The sequence below is a fragment of the Argopecten irradians genome, chromosome 1 (assembly GCF_041381155.1).
Source record: "Argopecten irradians isolate NY chromosome 1, Ai_NY, whole genome shotgun sequence".
NCBI lineage: Eukaryota > Metazoa > Mollusca > Bivalvia > Pectinida > Pectinidae > Argopecten > Argopecten irradians.
In genome coordinates, this window is record NC_091134.1 from 19,020,457 (window position 1) to 19,048,082 (window position 27,626).

Here is a 27,626-nt window from a genome sequence, read left to right on the forward strand (position 1 = left end):
AATTTTAGAGATGAATAAGTTAAGTGTCTGAAAATTTTCTTGTACAAATTTAATGGCACAGTTGCATTGTTTTTGCAGAATGCTGGACCCAAAGACGAGAAAGACATATCATGTACGTGTAGCATTCCAGGTATGGTTGAAGCCAGGATCATACAAAGTGGGGCCTCAATCCCTCGGTGTTAATGAACAAATTGACCCAAAAATTAACAACAATGAGCTAGAGTGGTCAACAAAGGAACGGGGATCAATCATGTTGGATGGACTTCTAGTCAAGATAGAATAAGTTTACAAAAAGGTCTGACATTTCCTTTACATTATACTCATATTAATTTAATTTTAATGACTTTTTTTTCCAAAATTGCAAACAGTGTTGGTCAAGTGGTTATGTTATCAGATATTATACCCTAGACCTTCACGGTTGAATTGTGACTTTGAAACCCACATGGAGCAATTAGTTTTTCTCTGGATACTCTTGACTTTCTTCAACCTTCAAATAATGACACTTCTTTAATGATCTTTGCTGTGAATAGGGCATTACTGGTGCATGGTAAAATCATTGACAGGTAAACCAGATTAAACCACACCTCTTTTCTGATCTACAGCTGGATACTTCTGAGAACTGTTGTAGATTATATTGATTTCATGTGAAATTTATACTAATGATATCTTTGTTAAACCTGTTAAATTCCTAGCAAGCATCCAATGGAAGAGTCTACAAAATAACATGTTAAAATCTCAAATTGTTAGTTTGAGAAATTCTGTGTAGATCCAGAATATTTTTCCATACTTTGAGATGAAACGATTAAAATTGCAGTTATCATTATTACCTTCATTAAACATAGAATCAGAACCTGCATGACATGTTAAAAATTCTGAGACAGTGTTGAGACTCGGTTTGATTTTTACTAAGAGTGAATACTCATCCAGTCCTCATTGTAGGGGTTAACAATAATTCTAGGTAAGCAAATGACAATTCAAGGTTTCAAATAAATGTAAGTAGCAAAATAATCCCATTAACCTCAAACAATTTTTCTATGATATCTTTTTAAATGTTTTAGGTTACTTAAATACATTGTGTTCTCTTGATGAAAAACTGTCTCAAAATTATATTTACAAACAAATCCTTTAGTGCTATTCTAAATAATGACTTTGATACAAAATCTAATGCACTAAAGATTTAGATATATTTTATTACTTTTGATAAGTAGTAGTCAACTGAAAACAAGTTACATTTTACTGTATTTATTGTGAATTAACAGTATTTTTTATTTGATACATGTATACGTAGCATAGAGCTATTATTGACTAAATTAAGATAGTGAATGAATTATTCAGTGTTTCTGTTAAACTGTTTGGAGTAGGCATGGATAGATGTGTCATTTGAATGCAAATTTTATAATGACATTGTAAAGATGCTCCACATCTGTCAGAACATAAATGACTCTTATCATTTGAACAATAATTGGTGTTTACTTATGTAAATATATGTTTAATTAACGCAAAAATGATATAAAATAATTGACTTTGCTTTTGGTGGATGCACAATCACAACTTCATTCCATATAGGGCATAGTTTTCTGGGACGCTGTTAATTATTCTGTATATATTTATCTTGAAGTAAAATAAGCTCAAACTTTTCAATATTGATATTGATGAAAAGTAACTTTTTCCAACTGAAGAAAAACACTAATTGGTCTGCTCATGTTTTTGATAAAGAAAAACTACCAATCGTCAGCAGTGTAGCATTTTTAAATTATATGTGAAAGTAATATTTTTTCTTGCTGGTAAATTTATTTTGATAAAACATCATTACCCTAGTTAAAGGAGCAGAAAGAACATAACAAAAACAATTAGTCAACTTTAGGTTTCTTGATATGCATTTAATTTTCCAACCTAAAACATACTGCCAAATTCCTTTATACTGAGTCTTATTTACTGGTGTGTCAGTGCAGACTGCTGTAAACATCTTGATATTTTGGCATGATCAAATTTTAGAGCAATAATTGATTTTGTACAAGTTAGCTAGTGCAATCACACGTATTGGTAAAAACTTGCAGAAAATTCAGTTTGTGTAGTGAGGGCTGTTCTAGCAAAACATATATGGCACCCAGGGAAGACACTTAAAAAAATAGTATGTGCCATGGTGGGTTCAAAATTATATCACTTCTATGCCAGGGTGGTGTTGCAACAAAATCACTTCTGTGGATGGGTCTATCTGAAGTATTTGTAACCTTTTGAAATAAAATGCAAAATGTGTGTTTTATAATTCTGTCAGTCATCCTGACTGTAAAAATAACTGTTGAGAAAAATTTTGATTTCTGACAATATTAATGTGTTGTTTATCTTCAATCAAAAATGTTTTATTTTCTGGGTGTTTTGATATGATAATGACAGAATATTTATCTAAAACATATTACATGTATATTCATTCAAACTTGTCAATGGTACAGAGAAACAATGGATTAGTTTTGGCAAAATACTGTTGTCATCAACAGATCTTTATTTAAATTCAATGGTATTAAGTTGAGGATAAGTGGCAATTCACAAGCTTAAGTATGAATGTCCAGATGTCTACTCTTGCATTACGCTTGTGCAACACTTCGGTATCTTAAGTAAAATTTTCGCTGGTTCTACGAGGATTGTACCTTTATAGGAATAGATCTATCAGATCAAACAATAGCTTACTGCATCATATACAGTGCAATTTTGTCCTGGGATTTTTTAGTGATGCTAGAAATCAAAATATGTAAATCCAAAAAGATGTTGGAGCAAAATAAAAAAATAAAGCGCTTCTATGCCATGGTTTCATTCACAGAAAAATAGATATGTGTGGGGGTCAACAAAATTGAAAATTGCTTCTATCGGTGAGTATCCCAAATTTAAAGTGCCTTCCCCCCTACCATATATGTTTTGCTGGAACAGCCCTTATATTATAGGGCCAAGTTCCTAGTGTGACATGCACTAAAATATGTGTTTATAATAATGCAATTTCTCCATTAGATAGTTTGCAAAATTTCTTCACGTGCAACATTTTTGACACATGAAGTAACCTGTTGCAGCGTAGATTACTGGAGGTAAATGTGAATCGTACTATCGGGTATGTTGATAAAGCATTAACAATTCTTATGTTGTATGTTTGTTTTATAAAATACCAGGTTCAAACAGACCAGAAATGGCAAGAGTGTCAGTAGAGTGCAATTGAACCCAAGCATTGTTGATTCTTTACTGTCTCATGATGCATAACCATGACAATATTATGCTTAATTAATCTACAAAATGTATTTGATAAATTATGATAATTTGTATAAGTCATAGAATTTGAATTAAATGTCAGGATTAAAATCTTAAGGAATTTTCGCTGTGCATATATTGCTTTATATTGTCATTATTTGCCCTTACAAGCCATGTAACAGTTCCCTTTTCTGGTAGTACACCTCTGGACCAATAGTGATGTTTAGCGTTCAGGTGCACAAGCTGCTACACACTTCAGTGTAACAATACCTTTCTCAATACTTAATTTACTCTAAAAATAATGTGCCAGTCTTGTATGAACTCTTAACATGATAGTATTACTATGCCACCCCTCACTTGAAGGGGGGGGGGCATATAGTGTGCCCTGCCCATTTCCTCTTTTATATACATTTTTGAGGCAGGACATTTATGTCTAACACATAGTTCTAGTTATGAAGTGCTGCATCAGTGCTTTTATTTATTGTAAAGTTTTATTAATAATATTGCTTTCAATTTCAATATTTTAGTTCTAATTACGATTATTTGATTCCATAGGTATTTCTTTGTACTATTTCTCCAGAAGGACTTACCTTGAGAAACGTAGGATAGAAGTGAGTGGAAGTGTTAAATCTGTGATAGCTTTAAAACATCATGTAAAAGTCACACCTTATCCTATGTATGGCAGTAAATTCGACACTGCCACACGACTTTCCATTTTTCAAATAATATTTCACATGTTTTACAATCAGCAAGGTTCGTATTGAGATGAAATTTGTTTGTGTAAGGAAAAGACTTGCTTAGATACAAAGAGAAAATCTGACATTTAGATTAATTTATATTTAAACTGTTGATTTTGTTAAAATTTAAATGAGATTTTATTTGTCCTTACCAAGTGGTAGGGGTGTTGTCTTGCCCTGTCCTTATTCCTTATGGAGGTCAAAGACATTGAAATGTCCTACACAAATATTTTTTTTAATTTATTTTTTTTTTATTTTCTATATGTGTGTGTGTGTGTGTTTAGTCTTTTTTCAAAACCCATAAGTTAAAGTGAATGTACATTACATAATTAGTTGGAAAACAAAGATTTTCATGAGCGACAGTTAGTGATTAGAATAGGCAAAATTCACTGTAATGAGTGGAAAAAATGAGTCCTAAGATGATTACAGTTTATGTGTTGCTAAAGTGATGATGATTTATGCGTTACTATGGCGATAACAGTTTGTGTTGCTATGGTGATTCCAGTTTGTGCGCTGTTATGGTGATATAAGTGAGATATTTATGTGTGCCAATATTCCATGTGATCGGTGTGCTTGTGTGGTAATAAATGCCTAATAGATTAGTGAGTTTATATATAGTTGTCCATACAGCAGCCCTGTATCTACATCCCATTTCCTATTTATATCTCTGTATATTTTATCAGGAGGCATATGGAATCATATAGGTACATAATGTACTGATATATTCTTTGTAAATTAAAGATAACATATGAATTTGTAACGCCATACTTTTAAATTATAAAAGGAAATTATGCCTCTAAAAGTAGACCTAGTTGATTGATTAAATGGATATAATGGGTCAGTTTATATGGAGAAAAAATCTGTTTCTATCTGAATTTTATAATAACGATTTGGTTATTAGAAAAACAACAGTGTCATAACATTGCTGAAAGTGTTTACAATAAACATAAAATATTATGAATCTACAGAAACATATTACAGAAAATATTAACTTATACCAGCATCATAACTCTAAAAACCATAATACTTACCTTTAGATAATGCAGAGTTGTTTGCTCTTGTGTATAGGCATTGGTTGTTACGTCATCTGATTATGTAAAGAACGTCATTATTTTGTGAACTCTACTTTTCCCTCACACACAACTGATGTAGCAAGTAATACCTATTCTGATTACTGTAACCACTTTTAATTATGATCGTGTATACAATGTTCTAGCTACTGTAACCACAATATTTCGCGTCTTCGTTATTCGCGGTCAATGGCTTTTACTGATTATCATGTATTCATATATATATATAGCGCTCTCTCGAAATGAAAAATTTGAAATTGCGTTTGAGCGCTCTCTCGAAATGAAACATTTTAGATTGCGTTTGAGCAAGTTCGCGAAATAAAACAATTGTCGTTTGAGCGCTCTCTCGAAATGAAACATGTGTAAAATTGCGTTTGAGCGCTCTCTCGAAATGAAATTTGTGCAATTGCTTTCGACCACTCATTCGAAATGAAACATTTGAAATTGCGTTTGAGCGCTCTCTCGAAATGAAACATTTGTAAAATTACGTTTGAGCAAGCTCGCGAAATAAAACAATTGAAATTGCGTTTGAACGCTCTCTCGAAATGAAACATTTGAAATTGCGTTTGAGCGCTCTCTTGAAATGAAACATTAGAAATTGTGTTTGAGTGCTCTCTCGAAATGAAACATTTGAAATTGCCTTTGACCGCTCTCTCGAAATAAACATTTGAAATTGCTTTTGAGCGCTCTCTCGAAATGAAACATTTGTAAAATTGCGTTTGAGCGCTCTCTCGAAATGAAACATTTGAAATTGCGTTTGAGCGCTCTCTCGAAATGAAACATTTTAGATTGCGTTTGAGCAAGTTCGCGAAATAAAACAATTGTCGTTTGAGCGCTCTCTCGAAATGAAACATTTGAAATTGCGTTTGAGCGCTCTCTCGAAATGAAATTTGTGCAATTGCTTTCGACCACTCATTCGAAATGAAACATTTGAAATTGCGTTTGAGCGCTCTCTCGAAATGAAACATTTGAAATTGCGTTTGAGCAAGCTCGCGAAATAAAACATTTGAAATTGCGTTTGAACGCTCTCTCGAAATGAAACATTTGAAATTGCGTTTGAGCGCTCTCTTGAAATGAAACATTAGAAATTGTGTTTGAGTGCTCTCTCGAAATGAAACATTTGAAATTGCGTTTGAGCGCTCTCTCGAAATGAAACATTTGAAATTGCGTTTGAGCGCTCTCTCGAAATGAAACATTTGTAAAATTGCGTTTGAGCGCTCTCTCGAAATGAAACATTTGAAATTGCGTTTGAGCGCTCTCTCGAAATGAAACATTTGAAATTGCGTTTGAGCGCTCTCTCGAAATGAAACATTTGAAATTGCGTTTGAGCGCTCTCTCGAAATGAAACATTTGAAATTGCGTTTGAGCGCTCTCTCGAAATGAAACATTTGAAATTACGATTGAGCGCTATCCCGAAATAATGAAGATTTGTATCTCGCTAAAGTTAAGTGGTTTTCAGTAGTAGACAACTCTGCATTATGAGTGTGTGGTATAGGATGTCTGCTGTAGTGATATACAACCCATGGATGTTTACCTGTTTACTGTTGAGCTTGAGTAAGGTGGCACAGCTTGACTATCGTCATCGTCCTGTTAACATTGGCTACTGTTAGATCATGTGATAATTTTATTATATGGATTTTTGTTAAAATCCGTTTTAATTTGAACAGAATAAATACTATGACACACATAAACAACGTCTTTGTGTTGTACAAAAGACAGAAAAAAGTCCTTCACATCTAAAGTGTATGCGCAGATACTTAAAAGGTATACTTAGACTCATGCTATGGTTCTTATCCCAAAGTGCCTGTGTTTGAAGTATTAATGTAAAAAACAATGCCTTGTGTATTGACACATTAATACCAACATCTTTACAATGTACTGCTCACTAATTCATCAGTTCCGTCTTTTCATGGTACATCATGTACAAATTATCGTATTATCAGCTTTTAAGTTAATAATTATATTATCGATGTTTGTTTTCTCCTAACACATCGCACAATATTACAATAATCACTATTACCATTACTTCAATGGTGTTTACATTTCTTCATTATTTTGTAAATATTTCATTCTCAAACTAATGAAATAACAGCGAATAACTTTTCCAAAGCAAAATATCAAACATGTATTTCTTCTTCCAAGTCTCTGCTGTATTGATAGACAATCCCGTGATTTGCTTTTTTACTGGTGAACTATCTACTGTAAATCTAAGATATTTCCACAGGCCAATTTTATATCATGTAGTGACTTGTTTGTTTTGATTTCTTTTATTTAAAATATAAGTTTTGGTTCTACAAAAGTTAGAATTTCAGAGTCGGATATAATTGTCTGGTAACTATGGAGCTGCTAACGAACACTTATTGTATTAACAGTATGAAAAGAAATCTAATATCTTTACGTTATACGTCTTACGGATTACAAACTAGATTCTGAAAGCGACGGTACGGGACTTTGTGAATTTCTTCGCTTAATAATTTTCAACAATCTTTTCCAAAATTTTCGCTTAGCTGCGTAGTGTTCTTCCTGATTTGTGTTGCTTTCATTTGGCCATCGGAGACGTCGAATAATTTCCCAGTTTTTCCTGACAGGTCTAGGAAACTCGCTTCTTTCTATATCGTTCATCAGAATGATTATATTCATATCTTCGCGTCCTTGACGAAAGGAATAAAAACTGGTTAAATTTAATGTAAATTTAGTCCATTCGCGTTCCAGAAAGGCACAGCTCACAACAAACACGGTTTGACGTGAACAATCTAAAGCGTCCATAATGTTATCGGCGATACCTCGGCCGGGATCAAAACTTTTATCCTCAAATGAATATTCAAGTTCCTGCTCATCTAGCCATGGAATGAAGGTCTTCGCTACCCAACTACTGTCTTCATCGCAATAACATATATAAATGTCATATGTATAATCCGTGTTGTGTAAAGGTTGACGACACATCACGCGTAGATACACACTCCGCTTCCACGCCTCTCTAGAAAGTATCCCAAACACAAAGAACACAAATATCAGCGTAATGGAGATAGCAAGCCAAGTCTGTGAAACGCATCTGCCTTCGAATTCATCAAATGATTTAAGAAATTCACCAATTTTCACTTGACCTCCTGTCGGAATTGAACACGTAAGGGCGTGCTTTTGGTATATAACTTCCGTTGTTTTGATCCATGAGATGAAGTCCAAATGCTCACAGCTACACACTAAAGGATTACCAAAAAGTGATATTAGGAACTTTTCCGATTTGGACTTCAATTTGTCCAAAGTTAAATACTCCGACTCTGTTAATGCCGATATCTGATTGTGACTTAAATCCAGTACCTCTAGCCTTATATAGGTCGATAAGTTTAGTGAACCAACGTGGTACATCTGATTGCCAGCAAGACCTAAAGATCTCAGGGATTCTCTTTGGTCCGAAAACACATTCGGATTAAGACTGTCAATATTGTTTAAAGAAATATCCACAAACGAAAGATTGTATAGCCCCTTAAACAATGTGGAGTTTGCATTTGAAGAAAAGACTTTTCCAAGTTTACACTGTCTTGCTGTTAGCCGTGATAAATTTCGGAATTCAGCGAACATCTCTGGATTTGGATCTGAACAATCAATACTAGACATATCAAGCTCTTTCAAATGACTAAGACCTTTAACCACTCCGTGTGAACACGTCGGGTACCGACCTGAATAGCTAACGTCCAGTACTTCTAGACTGTTGTCTTCACCGACTTCAATGTTAATCAAAGGTCCTGTTATCTGATGATGAGTCATATTCATGTAAACAAGATTCCGAGGAAGAAAAAATGTCCGCTTTGCGCCTGGTAAGAATATGTTCCTTTCCATTCTTCTTCCGACAAATGTTTCACTTGGTGTATATCCACAGTCAACATGGGTTAACGATGAAAAAAGCACTAGCGAAATAGGGAAACCTGAAGAAGAAAGTCTATTTCTCGACACATCCAAATATTCGATGCATGTCCTGTTGCTCCAAGATACCAAAGCCTCCGTACTGATATCTCCGATGTCATTATCCACAAGGGACAACTTTTTAACACAGATTAGATTTAGATAGCCAGTGTCCGTTTTGTCAATCTTCAAACCTTGGCTTAATTTACGACGAAATTTTGTTATGGTCAAGGAATCTAAAACTTTCCCCCGTAAACCGTATAGTCCAGAGAGAACATCATGAATATCCATGTAAAAGCTGTAAGTCTTTAGTTGTAAAGTCCTTAGTACTCTAAATGGAGAAAGAAAATTGCGCTCAATGTTTCTAAATGACCCTACTATACTGAGTTCTGTTATATTCAATGACCGGAGGCCATTACATGAGTGGTCAAAAAAAGACACAGGAGCTCTCTTAGAAGAAAAAAGTTCCAATATTTGAATCTGTGTCGTGTTCAAAAACCCATCATTGAATAGAAGTCCATCAAACACGTCTAAAGATAGGCTATGTAGGTTTGTTGTAGTCGATAACACCTTTTCAGGATAAACTTTCTGCAAATAAAATTTGTTTTTGTGCAGTCTTAATGTTTTCAGATTCCTTAATGGTTCAAATATGTCCAGGTCAAAGGAATAATGGTCGAGATTATTGTTTGAAAGATCAAGATCCTCAATGTTTGGAATATTGTCAAATGCACCTGAGGAAATATAAGCTAAATGGTTGAATTGGAGATTCAATGTTTTCAGCTGAGGTAATTCCGGAAATGAATTACGATGTAGACTGTATAGTTTGTTATCACGGAAATTCAGAAAAGCTGTATCGAGCGGGAGAGTCTGTACAACCTGCAGACGACATCCTGAACATGTCACGTGACTCAAGGTTTGTACCCTGATGACACGGCAACAGCTCTGAGGAAATGCAGCTGGAATAGGTTAAGAACAACTCAATTAGTTAAAGTGAATAGTCGGGCAAAGAAAACCAGTCTAAATGCGTTAATTGGCCTTCCAAAAGTTCTCACATTTTAATACGACGGCCAAGTTCTGCTTACGTTTCCCAGTTCTGACCATAAAAGTAAAGGAAAGTTGAAAGCATTGAAAGCGAGGCTGCGTGGAAATGTAACCACGGACATAGTCAGCCGGGAGGACGTTCTAGGATTACTATACTTTAAATTAATTTATTCGTACGCAGACAGATTTTGGCGAGAGATTTTTTATTTTTCTATTTCATAAGAAATTATACTGGATACATTCACACCATTTTTACCGACTTAAGCCATCCTTGCCCGACTGTTCACTTTAATTATCTCTGCTGTAATTAGGTTCGCCATCTCTTATATATATTTTTTTTTTAATTATGGTAGTCCACTCCTCCCTCCGATACAATTTGTAGGGAAAAATGCAAAATTCAAAAATGGTAATTTTCATGCTTTCATCATCTTGTAAACAACTAACGAAGTAAAGAATAGTTAAGAAATGAAATTTAATATTGTCATCACATAAAAGCAGTAATCTAATTAAAGGGACGGTTTTCTTCCAATAACAACAAGTCTTTTTATGACATCTTAATTTTAAAACCATACTAATAAGTCCAATTTCATGGAGTGAGCAAAAATTTAATATAGACACAAGAGTGACGAAGGCGGAAAGAATGAAGGGAGGATCAAATAAAATGTATCAATCGTGGCAGCCTGTAGACTAACAGAACACTTAACCACACGACATAAGATACTTAAAGTCATAATACCTATAACCATAAAACTTACCTAATAAAATAAAATTACAGGAGTTGGACGTTCTGTCAATAATACATAGTATGTATATATAATACCCCTATATGCTATATAAAAACAGTATATAGGGGTATTTTTTTATATATATTTATACTATATATTATTGACAGAACGTCAAACTCCTGTGATAAAATGAACATTTACCTGAATATCTAAGTACCCACATAAGACAGAATGTTAAAACATGACTGTTGTCGTCCATCTTGCCTTCGACCAGGAAGTGTTATATAATATGTCCCGTGAAAATTTACTCTCAATACATAATTGACACTGTGTCTTATTTGTATAACGGGAAATTTGAGGAGGAATTGGAATACAAGACTATCGGTTGGCTTTAAAATGAACCGGTTTCGAACAAGACGCGACGCAGTACCTTAAAGGCCCACTACCTTTCCGGTGCAAAATTTAAAGGTTTCTTGAAAACATCAATAACATAAGAACATACATATCGATGGCATAAGATGAGATAACAACACCAAACATATGCAAATTTATGATAACTGTGGAGATTCATTTCGCTGTTTTGCCGTCTGCCGCAGTGATATTCAACTACCGGACGGTATTTAGGACGACGGCGGGAAACATAAGACGACCCGCGTTATGAAAATTAACATTTTATTTATTTTAATTATATTGTTCAGAAGATGATGATAAGTGTAGTATTAACAGTAAGTTAATAACTTTTGCGACTCTACAAAATCATCGATCTCGTTTTACATTCCCATTTTAAAAATGAAAAGTCGTTTCAGAAAAGTAGTGGGCCTTTAAAGACCCATTACCTTTCCGAAACGGCTTTTTGTTTCAAGAAACCTTTAAATTTTGCACCGGAAAGGTAGTGGGCCTTTAAATGGGAATGTAAAACGAGGTCTATAATTTTGTAGAGTCGCTAAAGTTCTTAACTTACCTTTAATACTACACATATCATACCTTCTTAACAATTTGGTTAAAATAAATAAAATTTTAATTTTCATAACGCGGGTCGTCTTCTTGCATATGTTTAGACTTGTAGCCCCATCTTAGGGTCATTGATACAATGTTTGTATTTTCTGATGTTATTAATATTTTTAAGAAACCTTTGTTTTGCTCTGGAATGGTAGTTAATTTAGACATTTTTTTAGTAACAGTTGCTTTCTCCATTAAATGTTTATTTAAAAAATAATGATAAAATTCCACTTTGAAATAAGTAAATGTTTAACATCCTCGCTTTAATTTACTGACTTGATTTAGGTTTTACAAAGGCAGATATTGGACAATCAAGCTTATGGTTCACGATTTGTGGCTATGTATTCCTCAGTTTGGTTTTACATACTATTTATATGTAAATATCTTCTTATTAGGGGTCTTGAAAGCTCAAAGACAAAGATTCTCCCAGCAGTATCAAGAAGCTATAGGCTAGAATTTTTATGGATGATTCGACCATCCCTACAGACACAAACATGGATAATGGCGGACCTAGGCAAAGTCCTGGACAAGGGTAAACTTCAACCACGGTATTAAGTAAATATAAGTATTCAGAGGAACTAAGCAATATCAATTACAGGTCTAGGTGGGGTGTAAACCTTATCTAATGCCTGAGAAGGTGATGTGACTAATCACATGTAGACAAAACAAAAGGCTAGAAATGAGGATAACGTGTCACAGAAGGATAGGCAATATAGTCACTACATATATCACCACCGTCTCCTTTTGCCTTTAAACAATGAGCCTGAAACCTCGACTGTAACGAAAGCGAAGCTCATTATTGCCATCAACCACTTCTGAAGGTATATTGGGAGTCTCCCATATTTTACTACAATAGGCTTATACAAATGGACATCAAAACACGTTCCTCGTCACTTTTTTTCAGGAATTCAAGACAGACAAGGCGAAGCCAAAGAATAACAAGGTATGGCTATACTAGTAGAAGTAAAACACGACGGGGAGTGGTCAGCATCATTTAGTATTTGGAGAATCTTAAAGTCGTTCGCAAGACAAAATTATACTTTGTACAAGATATTAGCTGAATAATTACTGACAGTAGGAAGGCAATGAAGACTATGAAACACCCGCACCTACATCAGAGCAGTGGAATAATTTAGATTCTGTGCGGTTGGAAAAATGGGATAAGGAACAACGCTCACTGAACATGTCTTTGTCATCTGAAATATTGTTGTATAACCAGGGGTTACTATCACCGTCGTTATATATCCACTCATGGCAAAACCTGTATTTTCTTTGTGCGACAACGGATGACCAGGTAGTTTGGCCCTTTGATGTATATCAAAAGAATCAAATAATGGTACATTTCGCAGCTTTGAAGTTGGACATCACTCTCTCTGTTATCTTCAAAGGAAGCCTGCTCTACAAGTCTGCGCCGTGATTGGTCATTTTTTCCCTCCTGAATTGCCTTAAATTTACTATACATGAGATACGTGTATAGGGATGGATATAACGACAGTGAAAGTAACCACTCGAGTATCGGGGATGACCTTGTCTATACATATACACAGACCAGGTTTGTACATGATCATAAAACACCGCCATTGAGATAAAAGAGAAAAAAGCAGGCCTACTACCTTTCCAACACGGCTTTTAATTTTTAAAATTGGATTTTAAAATCTACTGAGTTACAAAAGTAATTAATTTACCGTTAATTACTACACTTACAATTACTTTCTTTACAATTTAATTAAGATAAATTAAGTGTGAATTTTCATAACGCGGGTCGTTTTATGTTTCCCGTAGTCGTCCTGATTACCACCCGTCGGTTGATTATCACTGCGCCAACGGTAATACAGCGAAAAAGAACCTTCACTGCTAACATAGTTTACGCAGGGAATCTTGCATTTGGTTGGTGTTATAACGTTCTCTTAGGCCATAAACGAATACATTTTCATATAATATTATTGTTTTTAAGAAACTTTTTTATAAGTAGTGGGAAAAAGAGTTCAATGTGATGTACCTGATGGAGAACCGCAGTGTTCTTATAAAGTCCCAAAAGTAACTAGTTCACCTTTAAAGGCCCACTACTTTTCTGAAACGGCTTTTCATTTTTAAAATGGAAATGTAAAACGAGATCGATTATTTTGTAGAGTCGCAAAAGTTATTAATTTACTGTTAATACTACACTTATCATCATCTACTGAACAATATAATTCAAATAAATAAAACGTCAATTTTCATAACGCGGGTCGTCTTATGTTTCCCGCCGTCGTCCTAAATACCGTCCGGTAGTTTAATATCACTGCGGCAGACGGCAAAACAGCGAAATGAATCTCCACAGTTATCATAAATTACGCAGAAAATTTTGCATATGTTTGGTGTTGTTACCTCATCTTATGCCATCGATATGTATGTTCTTATGTTATTGATGTTTTCAAGAAACCTTTAAATTTTGCACCGGAAAGGTAGTGGGCCTTTAACACCGCACTTTTCTTCACCTTCTGATCTATTTTTTTTTTTTTTTCAAATCGTGGGTCGCCGTCGTCAAAATTACCTCGCGTTGACCATAACTGCTCCAGACAGAACCCAAAACCATACATGCCAAAACATAGATTTACCAGGAATCTTCATTTATTTGTTGTATTTTCATTGTACCAGGGTAACCCTATATCTTAGGTTTAGTGACATTGTTGTTGCTTGCTGTCACTTTGTAGTCCTGTCGGCTATTAATCCACTTCCGGGCGGTATTCTTGGCATCCGGTGCTATCCACGGCTGCTATTTGTCTGCTATTTTGCAAATGGTAAGACTGTACAAGTGTTAACAATGGCTTTACCACGTCCAATATATAAATACAATTTTACACACATGCTTATGTAAGATGCTGTAAATGAGAAATCGAGCAAGGCACGAGTAAAATCATTAATGTCAACTGAAAACCTTATGTGACAAGCACTTTTTCGTCTGCACTAAATATAAGTAGGCCTAACTTACACGGTGCCTGAAGAGGCATGCGCATGGTAGTGACATTTCAATAAATGATGCTCTTTGTATTATACCAGAAGATAGTCAACATGTGATGACTGATGAGTACACTCCGGTTTATGTGGTAGCTATGTATACCTATAGGCCTACTACAATTTTTATACAATGAATAATTATCTCCCCTGTTATTAATAACTCCATTGCTAAAAAAAGTACCTTTTTTTGTTATCCCTTTATTTTGAAATACCAAAGGTAAAAATCTTCCAGAAAGTAAAATTTGAAAAAAAATGAATAAATAAAACTCAATAATGATAAATGTGTAAATCTGTAATTTTACATTTGTAACAGGAGAGGAGAAAATGTAGTGGCCAGACCGGGATTCGAACCCGGGACCCTCCAAACACTAGCCGAAATGCTCTATCAACTGAGGTACCTGGACTGAGTTTCACTAAAGGTCGTAGGTCTACACGTAGACGTAAACGTAGACGTAGACTAAGTTACGTCTAAAACGTGTTTCACTAAAGGTCGTAACTTTACGTGAAGTGAAGTTACGATTAATTTTACACGTAACTCTACGTCTACTTTGGAGTACACATAGAATTAAACGTAACCCACTTCACAACAACATTGCGCTAGTTTTCTGACTGAGAGAGAACATCGAATAAGTTTTCGGTTGAGTAGAAATCGATATTTTAGATACTTAAGCCGGTCATTTACAACACTGACCGTTCAAACAGGTTTAAAATCAACAGCAGACGTCTTTGTTGATTACGGATGCAATCATGTCAAACTAAAGGAAAAACCAAGTGACGGATCTTTGATCCGGATGCATTATTCACCCAACACTTCGAAAATGCGAAAAAAAAAAAAAAAAAATAGATATACCATGTCCTATGCAGCTGTAATAAATGGTATTTTTTTTCCAGAACAATAATATTGTAATGGGACCAAAATAGGTTTAATATAAAACTATTTAGGAACTAATTCGCCTGTTGAGTATTGTACATGTGCATATGTACATCTAGATGTACAGAATGCATCGTTACTCTACCGAAGAATACATAGAGATAAAAGTTAATCAAACTCTCTTGTTGAATGTTAGCCGAAAATGTGTAGTTTATTATTGCATTGCATGATGTTATAACAAATACACATTGTACATTTTCTGAATTGAATATGAAACTGATTGAAACGATAACGAAGTAAGTCTTCTCTAATAATGAGTACCGTACATGACCCAAGAATCTGTTATTTTTATCATTCTAGCATTGATAGAAGTTTATATTATAGTAATCTGTCTTAAAATTATAAATTACATAACATCGGAGACACGCATTACCTTCCGCGGCTTAATTCTTACAATAAATATCAATCAGAGATTGCTTCTAAATTACATTTATTAGTGGTCAGTTGAAAAAAACATGTAAACAGCAAGATTAAATTACCATGCTTTTTAATCACATAAGAGCGTATATCGATTTTATTTTTGAATACATCAATTGGTATACAGGTGTCTTGTTGATTTCGATTATTAGTCAACGATTTGCCGATTTGTCATAATTTAGATTTTAGAATGGCAGACATGAGTTTAAACGATGCCTTTTGTTGAATTTGCGAGCGCCGAAAAATTACGATTTAGAATGGCTGAGATGAGTTTTACAATTTATTTTGTTGAATTTGCGAGCGCCGTAGTTCGTGTCACGTATTGAATTTTCATTATTAAAATTTTGAACATTACGTGCTTGAACGTTTTAGGAAACGCGCTGCGCAGCGGAAAATGTTCTAAATGAAGCAGGAGGACCCCTTTTCTTTAAATGTGCATTTTTAAAACAATTCACTCGGTAAAAAAAGGGGGGGCAATGCCCCCCATGCTCCCCCGCTTCTTACGACCCTGTCAAATATTAGGATATCCTGATAAATGGTCGATAGGTAATTGTATATCCCGTTACAAAATACCAAATAGTAGGATAATTCCGATAAATCTCGATCTCTTTTTAATAATAATTAACGATTTTTAATACATGTTATGTTGCATACATGTAAATTCAGTCCTACAAAAATCATTTTCAAATTCACTCCTGGCAATTTGTAAAATGGAGTTAAGCATCGATTTTTATACAAATATTTTTTCATGTCAAATATATGGCATGTTTAGTTTTGTACACGATAAAACATAAGAAATATAAAACATATCAAATAGATAACAAGCCGGAATATAAAAAGTTTTAAAACACCCGCCAAATTTGATCGGGCACCAAGTCGCATCAGCCAATCAGACGTGATGTTACAAATTGATTTTCAGACGTAAGTTACGCAAAATCCTACGTCTACGTTTACACGAACGTGCAGAGTTACGCCCTTTAGTGAAACACATCTTACGCACACGTAAGTTCGGACGTAAGGTCTACGTTTACGTCTAAGTCTACGTGTAGACTTACGACCTTTATGCTCTATCAACTGAGGTACCTGGTCACCTATGATCAACCCAGTCCAATCCTGCTACACTCCCTCCTTTCTCAAATTCTTCACCCTTGAAGACATAAGACACCCTTCCAAATACCACCACCGTGGGTTACTTAGTAGGGCACCAATTCTGTAACAGGAGAGGAGAAAATGTAGCGGCCAGACTGGGATTCGAACCCGGGACCCTCCGAACACAAGCGGAGTGCTCTACCGACTGATCTACCTGGTCACCAATGTTCGACCCAGACCATATCCAATACACTTTTTTTTAATTTCAAAATCTCATATCTACATTAACATCTATTGAGGGATTGGGTCGATCATCAGTGACCAGGTAGCTCAGTTTGTAGAACATTCAGCTAGAATCGGATGTCCTGGTTTTGAATTCAAGGTCTGGCCAAGTCACCAGGCTTATATTTTCTCCTCTCCTGTTACACATCATACCAGTAGCATAAAAAAAGATTATCAGGCAGTCTTTTTTCAAGTATAATTTTTGCTTTGCAGTCCAATCAGCACATTGATCACTACTACTACTATTTAAAAAGGCATCCTGTTCATGTTGATGATGTGACCTCGCTGACTTCTGTGTTGGCTGTTTACTATCAGGAGGATGGGTGTACAGGGACTGTTGTCTGCCTGTATGCGGCAGAGAGAGGCCTGTGTAGAACAGGTTGATCTGGTGCAATTGGCCCGCAATCGAAATGGTATAGAGATACTTGTGGATTACTACTCCTTCGAATTGTTTGTTCTGGAACAGTTTTGGTTTTCTATTTGTCACCACAAGCAGAACGATTACCTCTGGATCATGGGAGGAGAGTATGCAGCCCTTGATGTTTATCTGAAGAAACTTATTCAAGATCTGAAAGCTTTACGTATAAATCTGGTGTTCTTTGTTGATGGCGCTAAAGGCGCATCTACAGAAACAACCCGAGAGAAAATGGACACATGGATTGAAAGACATCATCGAGATGTGGGAAAAATTGATAACATGATGAGAGTTTGTTGTGGTGCAATGCCTATCTCAGAACTTCAGGAAATTGTCCGACCACTTTTACAAGAAGAACAGTTTATACACACTCTTAGACAATGTGGCTGTGAAGTTTACCAAGACCCTGCAGGGGAAGCAGACTGTGTGATAGCTCAGGCCTTACAACAGCGAGAGAAGGCATATGCTGTGTTTAGTAACGATTCTGACTTTTGTATATTTGAAAACTGTACGTTCATCCCTAGCACACAATTTGATATGATGGGGGACCTGAAGCTGGGTGCAGCATGTGATATACCCATAAAGCCAGAGCGGTTGATTGTTGGAGTTATCACAACTGATCGAGTCATGAACATTCTCAGAGTAAGTATCACAACTGATCGAGTCATGAACATTCTCATAGTAAGTATCACAACTGATCGAGTCATGAACATTCGCAGAGTAAGTATCACAACTGATCGAGTCATGAACATTCTCAGGGAAATTAGTTACACAACTGATCCAGTCATGAACATTTCAGGGTAATTAGTATCACAACTGATCGAGTCATGAACATTCTCAGGGAAATTAGTTACACAACTGATCGAGTCATGAACATTCTCAGGGAAATTAGTTACACAACTGATCGAGTCATGAACATTCTCAGAGTGAGTGTCAAAACTGATCGAGAAATGAACATTCTCAGGTTAAGTATCATAACTGATCCAGTCATGAACATTATCAGGTAATTAGTATCATAACTGATCGAGAAATGAACATTTCAGGGTAATTAGTTACACTACTGATCCAGTTATATTTACATTTTCACTGCAGTCCCACTATGTAACTTTACTAAGCGCAGTTGGCAGTCATATAGACAATGAACTACAAACGCTTATTTTGACATCATTATCATTGTGACGTCACAATGTCGTGCCAGCGATCATGGAAGACGGCTGTTTAAATGGCTGTTCCATCCGTGACAATTACGAATGATTATTTCGTTATAGATGCAAAATCCCTTGATATTTCATCATAAAATTGTGACCAAATGTAGATATAAGCATTGACGTCTTTCAGTTGGCATTCATAGCCAAAATGAATGCCAACTGAACAGAGGCAAATTCAACACGCGCTTCATGGAATTTGCCTCTGTCCAGTTAGCATTCATATTGGCTATGAATGCCAACTGAAAGACGTTCAATGCTTAAATGAACATTCTCAGAGTGAGTGTCACAACTGATATAGTCATGGACATTCCCAGATTAAGTATCACAACTGTTCAAGATTGTGTTTAAAAGCCTGTTGCACAAGTATAGTTGTAGTTGAATGTCAGTTATCTTTTCCAAATTCTTTCAAGACATCCTTGCACAGTTTTACAAATTGACTGATAGTAGTATGTGAGTACTATAGGTTGACCTATAACCTGTTGCCCCAATGAACCTGTTGGTTTTTCAGCTTCCCAGACATGACCTGTTGGTGGAGCTCAGTATAGTAGCTGGAAATGACTTTACTGGTCCTTACATGAGAAGTGGGCTTCAAAGGAAACTGGATATCAAAGGTCGTGGAATTGAGGGTGTGGCTGATTGGATCAGAGAACATGATGTTCCGGAGACTAACGTGGTGTTCGCTCAGGAAATGGTAAGGGATCTTAGCAGCTAGCGGTAGACGTGATTTATATCAGTTCTACATATTAATAAATTCTTGGTCCCTTCTTTGGTTCTGAATTAAAATGTGAATTTGAACTTTGCATTCCTAGTTGGCAGACTTAAAATTCTTCACATGAATTGAATTTCAAGTTATATGTATCTGAATTTGGTAGCATTGAACAAGTACATAAAATATGCCCATAGTGCATGCAATATATTTGGGCAGGAAATAGTGAGTATTTTGGAAATAACAATTTGGCTATTGTCAAGTGAAAAAAATATTGCTACATGGCACATACACAAAACATGAATTGATTTTACATTGAATAAATACCTACATATGACGGACACTCTCATTCCAGAGACACAATATGAGATTCCGTGGAGCAGTGGTTCACAGTCGTAACTTCTACAACCTTGGTGTACCCCCAGAGAAGCCTAGTAAAACAGGGTATCTATCTCAAGTCTTAGAGAAGGGAATTCGAGAAGGCCGCTTTGTTGCCAGGGTAATGGGAATGCATAATAACTTTTACTGGCACCGTGTGGTAGTCGAGGACATGAGTCAAGGTCAACCGTGCGCTGAGGTCGCCCTTGCCCCACTCAGAGCTCATGTGTATAGGATTGTTCTACAGAGACATGAGAGTATGGTGGAGGAGTATGGCCGTAGCCCATGGGAACCTCTTAGGACAGCAGGGGTGAATATATTAATTTTAAATAAACTGTACTCATATGCAGATATTTGCGTACATGTAATTGGATACTTGCGCTGAACTGTTCTTTAAAAACAATACACATTAAAGTAGGACATTTTAGTACTGAGCATGCTAATATTGGTCAGACATACTGTTGATGTAGATTTAGGTATACTTAGATCAAATAAAAGCATTAAGGCAGTTTTTCAAGTACTAATTGTAGGCTGGAGTGTCTTTTACTTGATGTTTTTAACTTTATCATAACTGTACTCTTTTCCTAAGCCTTAATCTTCCTTAAACGACATGAGGGAAGTTAAAAGGGATTTTTACTACGTCCGTCACATTTATTTATAATTATAAGGTACATGTATTTTTAGTGTTAGGTACATAATATATAATAGTATCAGTTTAATATTATTATATATTTATATAATTTTATGTTTTAGGTTTTAGCTGTGGAGGATAACAACATTCCTTCAATAAACCGTATCCAACCTGACAAGATATTCTGGAATCTGAAACACTTCCACTACATCATGTCTCACATGGAACAAAGTAAGGAATGTACAATAATTCAATAGAGTAACAGTATATAGTGTGAACATACAATATTGTTATGTGGTGTGTTCTTTTGATAGGTTCAGTTGTTTAATACATTTGCATTGTTATTAGGTTGATTTATTTATTGCCAATTGGTGTTTTTTTCATTATTAAATGATAAATTCAGCTGTTGTGGTTATGTATTTAGGGAAATTGAAATATAAGCCTTGTACCTTGACACTCGAGGCTAGAGTGTCTAATGTTAAAGCTGACATCACTTAGCACAATGGGGATGTCAAATTATGAATGTATATCTGTTCAGCTTTCTTTAGATAATCAATTCAGCATAGAATAGATAAGATCCAGATTTGATGAGTTTTTCATTTTGATTTATCAGGAATTGGGTCAGAGAGTAAGTGGATTGAGCGCTATGGCAGGAAGACAGGTTTTTGTGTGTATGTTTTACGGTACTTTCTTCTTCTGAACTGGGGTCGCAATCTGTATGTGACGGAGAATGAGTTTCTTGCCTTGCTGGCTATGATGTTGGGGCGTCCCTCAGCAGCTAATTACCAGGGGATCCGTATCCGCCCAACACCTCGCTGTCTTACCCTTGGCAACTGGTACCAGGTATATTGAATAAAATTTATTTAACTCAGTGACTCATTAATTTCCTTCAAGATACTTTTTTTCAATGATATTTCACACTGTAAGATTTTTATTTCCTCTCTTATAACACTTGCATGCCATCCTCAATATTCAGAGATTATGCACACCTATACAATTTTAGATGACTTTTACCCCTAGATATCGAGGATGATAGCTTTAAAACATTCATAAATCTATAATATTTATCTCATCAGTCACTGGAGTTAACTTGAATGAAATAGCTACGGTATCTACTAGATTGGCTGTGATATATATTAAAGATGCTGCACTGCTGGCAAATGGTATTTTTCCTCTATCAAAAACAGGAGCAGAAGAATTAATATTTTTCTTCAGTTTATACAAAAGCTGCTTACTTTACCCCTTTGTCACCATTGAAAAGTTTGAGCTTCTAATTTTAATTCAAGATGATAATATTAAAAACAATTAATTGCATCCCGAAAAATATCCATGGCACTGTATGGAATGGAGTACTGAGTAGGCATGCACCAAAACCAAAATAAATTATTTTATAGTAATTTTTTGTATTAATTAGACATATGTATATATTTATACATGAGTAAACACAAATTATGGTTCAAATGATGAATATCATTTATGCTCTGTCGGCGGTGGAGCAACTTTAACATTCAAGTTTGTATTGTTTGATTTACTACAAACTATTTACATGGTCTTCACTGGCGTTAGCTTTCAAGTTTCATAATATTTCTCTGATAATTTCCATATTTGTATTGTCATGAAAAAGAGATGATTCTTGGATTAAGAAATGTTAATTCAAAATACTAATTAGAAATGGTTCACTGTCCATCTATTCTGTAGGATCTGTACTATCATGCCTACTGTTTCCTGGGAAAACTGCTGAACATAAGCCATGAGTTCCCACTGCCAAGTGAAGTCTACTCGGGAGCTGTGTGGACGGTTTTCTACACCTGCTCAAAGGATGAAAGTAAGTTTTACAGAACTTTGTAGATTAAAAGAACAAGTGTTAAGAATTGACATAGCTGGACATCTGAAACACATTTGAAGTCGTATACAGTCATGTAGTTATACATATAATATATGATAATAATTATTGTCCAATAATGAAACATGGGATAGGAATATATGATGTTACCTTAATAAGTTGCATCCTATTGTGTCTAGTAGAGATGCATTCGGCATTGCATACTTTCATAATTAGACATCGAGGAGAGCACATTTATATCTTACAGTGGTTTTAATACATATATTAATGTCCATATTGTAAGTTAAGATAGACTGAAGCATAACATATATAATTCTCTATATAATTGAAATACAGCATTTTATTGGATACAATGATTAATTACCGTTCATTTACTCGTTGAAGTTTGCACATGCTGTAAAACTTTTGTTTCCTAATTCCAGCATTCAAAGCAGCACTCAATCAAGTGTCCATGGATGTGCTTAGAACAACTCAAAACAACATGAATTCCATTATCAAGGAAAAGCGACACATGATTCGGTACATTGTGGAGGGGATTTTCCCTTTTGATGACCGATTCTGAAATGTCATTTCGTCAATGATTGACCTGTTCCTGCCGAAAGGAAAGGTAAGATTCTCGATCTGATGGCTGACTGATAGGTTGATGAAGTTGACTACTCAACCAATTGAAAGATGAACTTGTGCAATAGGCAATTCCAAAGACCAGTTCTGATTGGAAGAGACATAATATGTTTATTAGCAACCCAAAAAACGGGTTTAGTGCTGTGTGCTAACCAAAGACACTAGACAGTTAATCTCAAGAGTAAATCTGATTGGATGAGCTTTGTTTTTTGTTTTCCAACAAGAAGAAAAAGTAAATACCTTGCTGGTAGCCTTTTCTTACAAAATGAGAATCATGATTTAATCATTTCAATCAAAGAGCAAACTACTATTTATGTCTAATTGAATGACATATTGAATTTTGACAATACTGTCTAATAGAAGAAAACTGGTGGCTGGTTCTGATTTGACAAGATCTTTAACGTTTGCAAACACCTGGATGAAAAACCACCAGGACAACATGATCTATCTGGTAGTTAAGGCTAACTGATTTAATCATTCTACTAGTCTTTCCAATAATACAAGACGTCCTAATAACTGGTGCCGATTGGAGGAGACATTTGTCTATCCAACCAATTGGAGAAAGAGACACTAAGTCAAATGCCAAATTCTGATTAGAAAAGATAGAACATTCAATTATTCTAATGATACATTCTGATTGGATGAATATTATTAAGTATTTCTTTATCATATCATGGAGTACCATGAGTTCCGATTACTTATATTATGTGACTTTCTTACTTTTTGAGCAAGAAAGTGAAGAAACTATCAATTTGGAATGAATGAGAATATCAACTCTTCCTACCAATAACCAAGGCCTGTGCAGATGACACCATATTACAACAAATTTATAAAACTCGGTTTATGGTTATTATAATTGTCGTATTATTCAAGAAGGAACTTTTTTCTATAAAAAATACAGCAGGAAAATTATATTGTCTGCATAGATGTTTGTCGTTAAAAAGACTTCATATTTAGGAAATGATTAGGCATGCAATAGTTTTCTCATAATTTCATCTCCAGGATAAGTAGCTATTTATCAAAATTGTTTTGGCTTTATTAATGGAGATTCATTAATGGTTTGATCACACAAAAAACTGAATACTTCTGGGACCAGAGGAATTTCTGTGACCAAAGGAATTTTCTGTGACTAGAGGAATTTCGGCATCTAATGTGACGTTTATGATAAGCATGGTTAAACAAATTGTAATAAGTGTCATAGAGTGTATAACTGTGTTGTCAAGTGTGATGACAGGCCTGTTCCTGCTGCTGGCAGCTATTGGTAGTGTACTATTGGTATGAACGGTCAAACCCCCGGAAGGGTCCAATATCTCCCCATACACATGTCTACTGAAATAGTTATCTGTTTATGTCTCCATATTGGCAATGGTGATAACCATGTGACTAAAACATGTCTAAACTCCCACTGACACTTTGCTTTGGCATGACAAAATACACAATGACAATTAGACGCTATTATTTACAGTATGTTCAACAAATTTAGTTCTTATTTCAAGTGTTTTAATTGTGTTTTTGTTTTTGTTTTGAAATGGTTTATTCTTTTGACCACACAAGCTAGGATTTGCTGGTGTTAACAGTCATTATGCATCCTTTTTGTATTGGAATAACTTTCACTTTAAGATCTGATTTTTGTTTTATGTTGTTTATCGTAGATGCAATTAGCAATTTCTCATGTAATCAATATTCGTAAATCTTGATATATCTGATTTGTTCGTTATTTTGTTTTCTACAGCAAGTGTTTTCAGTGAAAACAGTACATATATTCAGTTATGCACAAATATTAGATAATTTGTTGGTTTACCAGTGAAATCTTATTCATCCTAATTTCATTTTTGCGTTGCTTTAGTATGTTGAATAATAACTTTACTTAGTTTTTGGAATTTTGTTGAGCATTTTCTGTATTTTTTGTTTTATTTTTTTCAAATATGTAATGTTTCAGTGAAATATTTCATTTCGTATTAGTTTCCTTACGTAACGTTGTATTACTGTTAATTCTATGTAAAGTATTATGTGCTAGGCAAGAATGGTGGGATTTCATTTTCCCAGAAAGTATTTGAGTGCTGTTATTTACATGATTATGAATGTACAAAAGAGAGAAAGTTTTTATAAATGTTCAACAAATCATGAACCGTGAATAAAACTATTTTTTAAGAAAAGACAAAATACTTATATTATTCTGGGTTTTTTTTTTGTTAACATGATGAGTTTCGGCGAGTTTATATTTTATTCGCCATGTGCATATTGGCTATATCGTGTTCATTTAAGATGTGGTACCGACACAGATTCATGTATTAAACACGGATTTGTATGTGAGTGCATCGATCCATGGTGAATAAAATAACTTGAGCCATATATCAGAGTTTTGTTCAGGATATTAAAGTTTAATACTCCGTGGTGATTCAACAGCATACTAAAGGTCGTAACCAATAACAGAAAAGCTGATGAAATAATCTTCTATAGTCAATTCTGTATTTCACACATATTTTTTTTATAAAATATTGACCGATTACTCATATTAACAACACTCGCTTGTAATATTTTTTTGCGAAATACCAATTCAAAAGAGGTAGTTTCTGCTCCTGCTTAGCGCTCAGCATAACGGGAGTGGGACGACTGGTTCGCCAGTTGTCAGTATATTGTGACCGGGTAAGGTGTGTCTGTTCGGTGTCTCTGGAGCATGCTTCATTGAGATAAGACTATAAAAAGAGCAAATATCTCACTTATTACAACGAGGCATAATACGAATGTAGTCTCCCAAATACACACCCAACACACAACATAGAAGGGAGGCCGTCCTTAATTGGCACTGGCTGTTAATATGGAATAAATCTAATCATACAGATACGAAACCACAAAGATGATTTCGTGTGAAGATAGTAAATACCTATTAATGCTATCGACGACGTTCCTTTACACAAGGATAATCTGTAGCGCCAGGTAAGCTATTACATGTCGTGTTTCCTTGTACAGGTATTCAATCATTTACCTGTCAAACTGATCACCAGGTATATCCCATCGAGGTGTGGTCTGTTCCAACTTGTATACATAATCAGAGTACATGTATTAAAAGCATGCAAAATACAAAATACTTATTATAATAAATTAAAGTATTTATAGAAATGATAAATAACACCTTTACGATAGTTTACTCTATAATCAGAGCACATGTATTAAAAGCATACAAAATACTTATTATAATAAATTAAAGTATTTATGTAAATGATAAATAACACCTTTACAACAGTTGACTCTATGAACCATACAAGTTTATCTATATAGAACTGCCAGTGATACAAAATGACAAAGCTTTGATGTAATTAGATTCAATATCAGCCTGGATTAGTAACTTATCGAGTGTGCTTGCAGCCATTGTCTCAATACATTCGAGTAAAAATTTTATTCCTTACTGCTTCTGATTTTTTTCTTTGCCCCTCTTTCATTAACAATCCTATCTTAAAGCATTCATGAAGTTAAAAAATTATCAATAGGAAAGCATCACACAAGTTACAGATAAATACCTTGAATAAGGTCACGTTCCTCAACTTCTACAATGCTTTGAGCACTATTGAGAGTAAAAGGAGGCTCCTGAACACTGTGACGTTTGATGCCTTCTTGCTTTCAAAGTTCCTGCATAAATGACATATGAAAGTTCAATAGATTTACCAATATATTTTTGTTATGTTGATCATCGTCTAAGAACCAGAAGAATTCCTTGCCTTCAATATCACAAAACCTTACTCATGAATTTGTCTTATCATAAAGTAAAAAAAAAAATAGCAGTAAGTGTTTAGGAAGAGTCAACATTATCGCAAGAGCGATACATAGGTATCACTATGTCGGCGTCGGCGGCGTCAGGTAAAAGTTTCCGTGCGATAACTTGAGTATTTTTCGTCCGATTTCAACCAAATTTGGTATATTGCTTTATATCAATGAGATCTCGGATGAGATCGATACTGGTCAAAATCCACCAATATTTGCAAGAGTAACGGGACTTTAAAATCGTCAAAACAGATAAATCCATAGTTTCCGCTCGATAACTTTAGTATTTATTGTCCGATTTCAACCAAATGGTATCTTGCTTTATATAAATGAGATCTCGGATGAGTTTGAAACGGATGAGAATCCGTCAATGTTTGCAAGATTTACGGAACTTGATAATTTCGCCTAATTATTAACAATATTATCAACTGTAAATAACTGCTTTAAACTGCTATGCAGGCGACACATCCACTTCCGTGTGTTTATTATCCGATTTAAACCAAATTATGAATATTGCTTTAAATCAATGATATTTCAGATGAGTTTGATACTGGTAACAATCCGTCAATATTTGCAAGATATACGGAACTTGATAATTAACTTGTTACCTAATTATTAACAATATTTTCAAACGTAAACATTTTTA

The 27,626-nt window shown here is 34.9% G+C and overlaps 3 protein-coding genes across 4 annotated transcripts in view; 2 read left to right on the forward strand and 1 right to left on the reverse strand.

Moving 5' to 3' along the window:
• The window catches only part of LOC138319804 (neuralized-like protein 4), a 27,510-nt gene extending 20,778 nt beyond the window's left edge, over positions 1-6,732 (forward strand). For both annotated transcript variants that reach the window (XM_069262938.1, XM_069262944.1), the window contains exon 26: positions 79-6,732. In XM_069262938.1, coding sequence (XP_069119039.1) covers positions 79-283 — 205 coding nt within the window. In that variant the 3' untranslated portion in view covers positions 284-6,732. The remainder of the gene's footprint in view (positions 1-78) is intronic.
• LOC138319821 (toll-like receptor 4) lies at positions 6,386-10,982 on the reverse strand. The gene is made up of 2 exons (XM_069262954.1): positions 10,906-10,982; positions 6,386-9,894 (listed from the first exon to the last, which is right to left on the reverse strand). The coding sequence occupies exons 1-2, from the start codon at positions 10,961-10,963 to the stop codon at positions 7,454-7,456; spliced, it is 2,499 nt and encodes an 832-aa protein (XP_069119055.1). The 5' UTR covers positions 10,964-10,982; the 3' UTR covers positions 6,386-7,453.
• A 2,893-nt stretch (positions 10,983-13,875) lies between these two features.
• LOC138319830 (uncharacterized) lies at positions 13,876-24,561 on the forward strand. The gene is made up of 8 exons (XM_069262963.1): positions 13,876-14,483; positions 17,633-18,476; positions 19,551-19,733; positions 20,104-20,436; positions 20,880-20,988; positions 21,371-21,600; positions 22,456-22,582; positions 23,023-24,561. Exons 2-8 carry the CDS (start codon positions 17,739-17,741, stop codon positions 23,160-23,162), a joined length of 1,860 nt encoding a protein of 619 aa, XP_069119064.1. The 5' UTR covers positions 13,876-14,483; positions 17,633-17,738; the 3' UTR covers positions 23,163-24,561.
• Positions 24,562-27,626: the final 3,065 nt, after the last annotated feature.

Coding starts and splice junctions, on each gene's coding strand:
- LOC138319830 (XM_069262963.1), top strand. CDS start 17,739: ATGGGTGTACAGGGACTGTTGTCTGCCTGTATGCGGCAGAGAGAGGCC. Junction 20,989..21,370: donor CATGTCTCACATGGAACAAA/GTAAGGAATGTA, acceptor TTGATTTATCAG/GAATTGGGTCAGAGAGTAAG. Junction 22,583..23,022: donor CACCTGCTCAAAGGATGAAA/GTAAGTTTTACA, acceptor TCCTAATTCCAG/CATTCAAAGCAGCACTCAAT.
- LOC138319821 (XM_069262954.1), bottom strand. CDS start 10,963: ATGGACGACAACAGTCATGTTTTAACATTCTGTCTTATGTGGGTACTT. Junction 9,895..10,905: donor GTGGGTACTTAGATATTCAG/GTAAATGTTCAT, acceptor AACCTATTCCAG/CTGCATTTCCTCAGAGCTGT.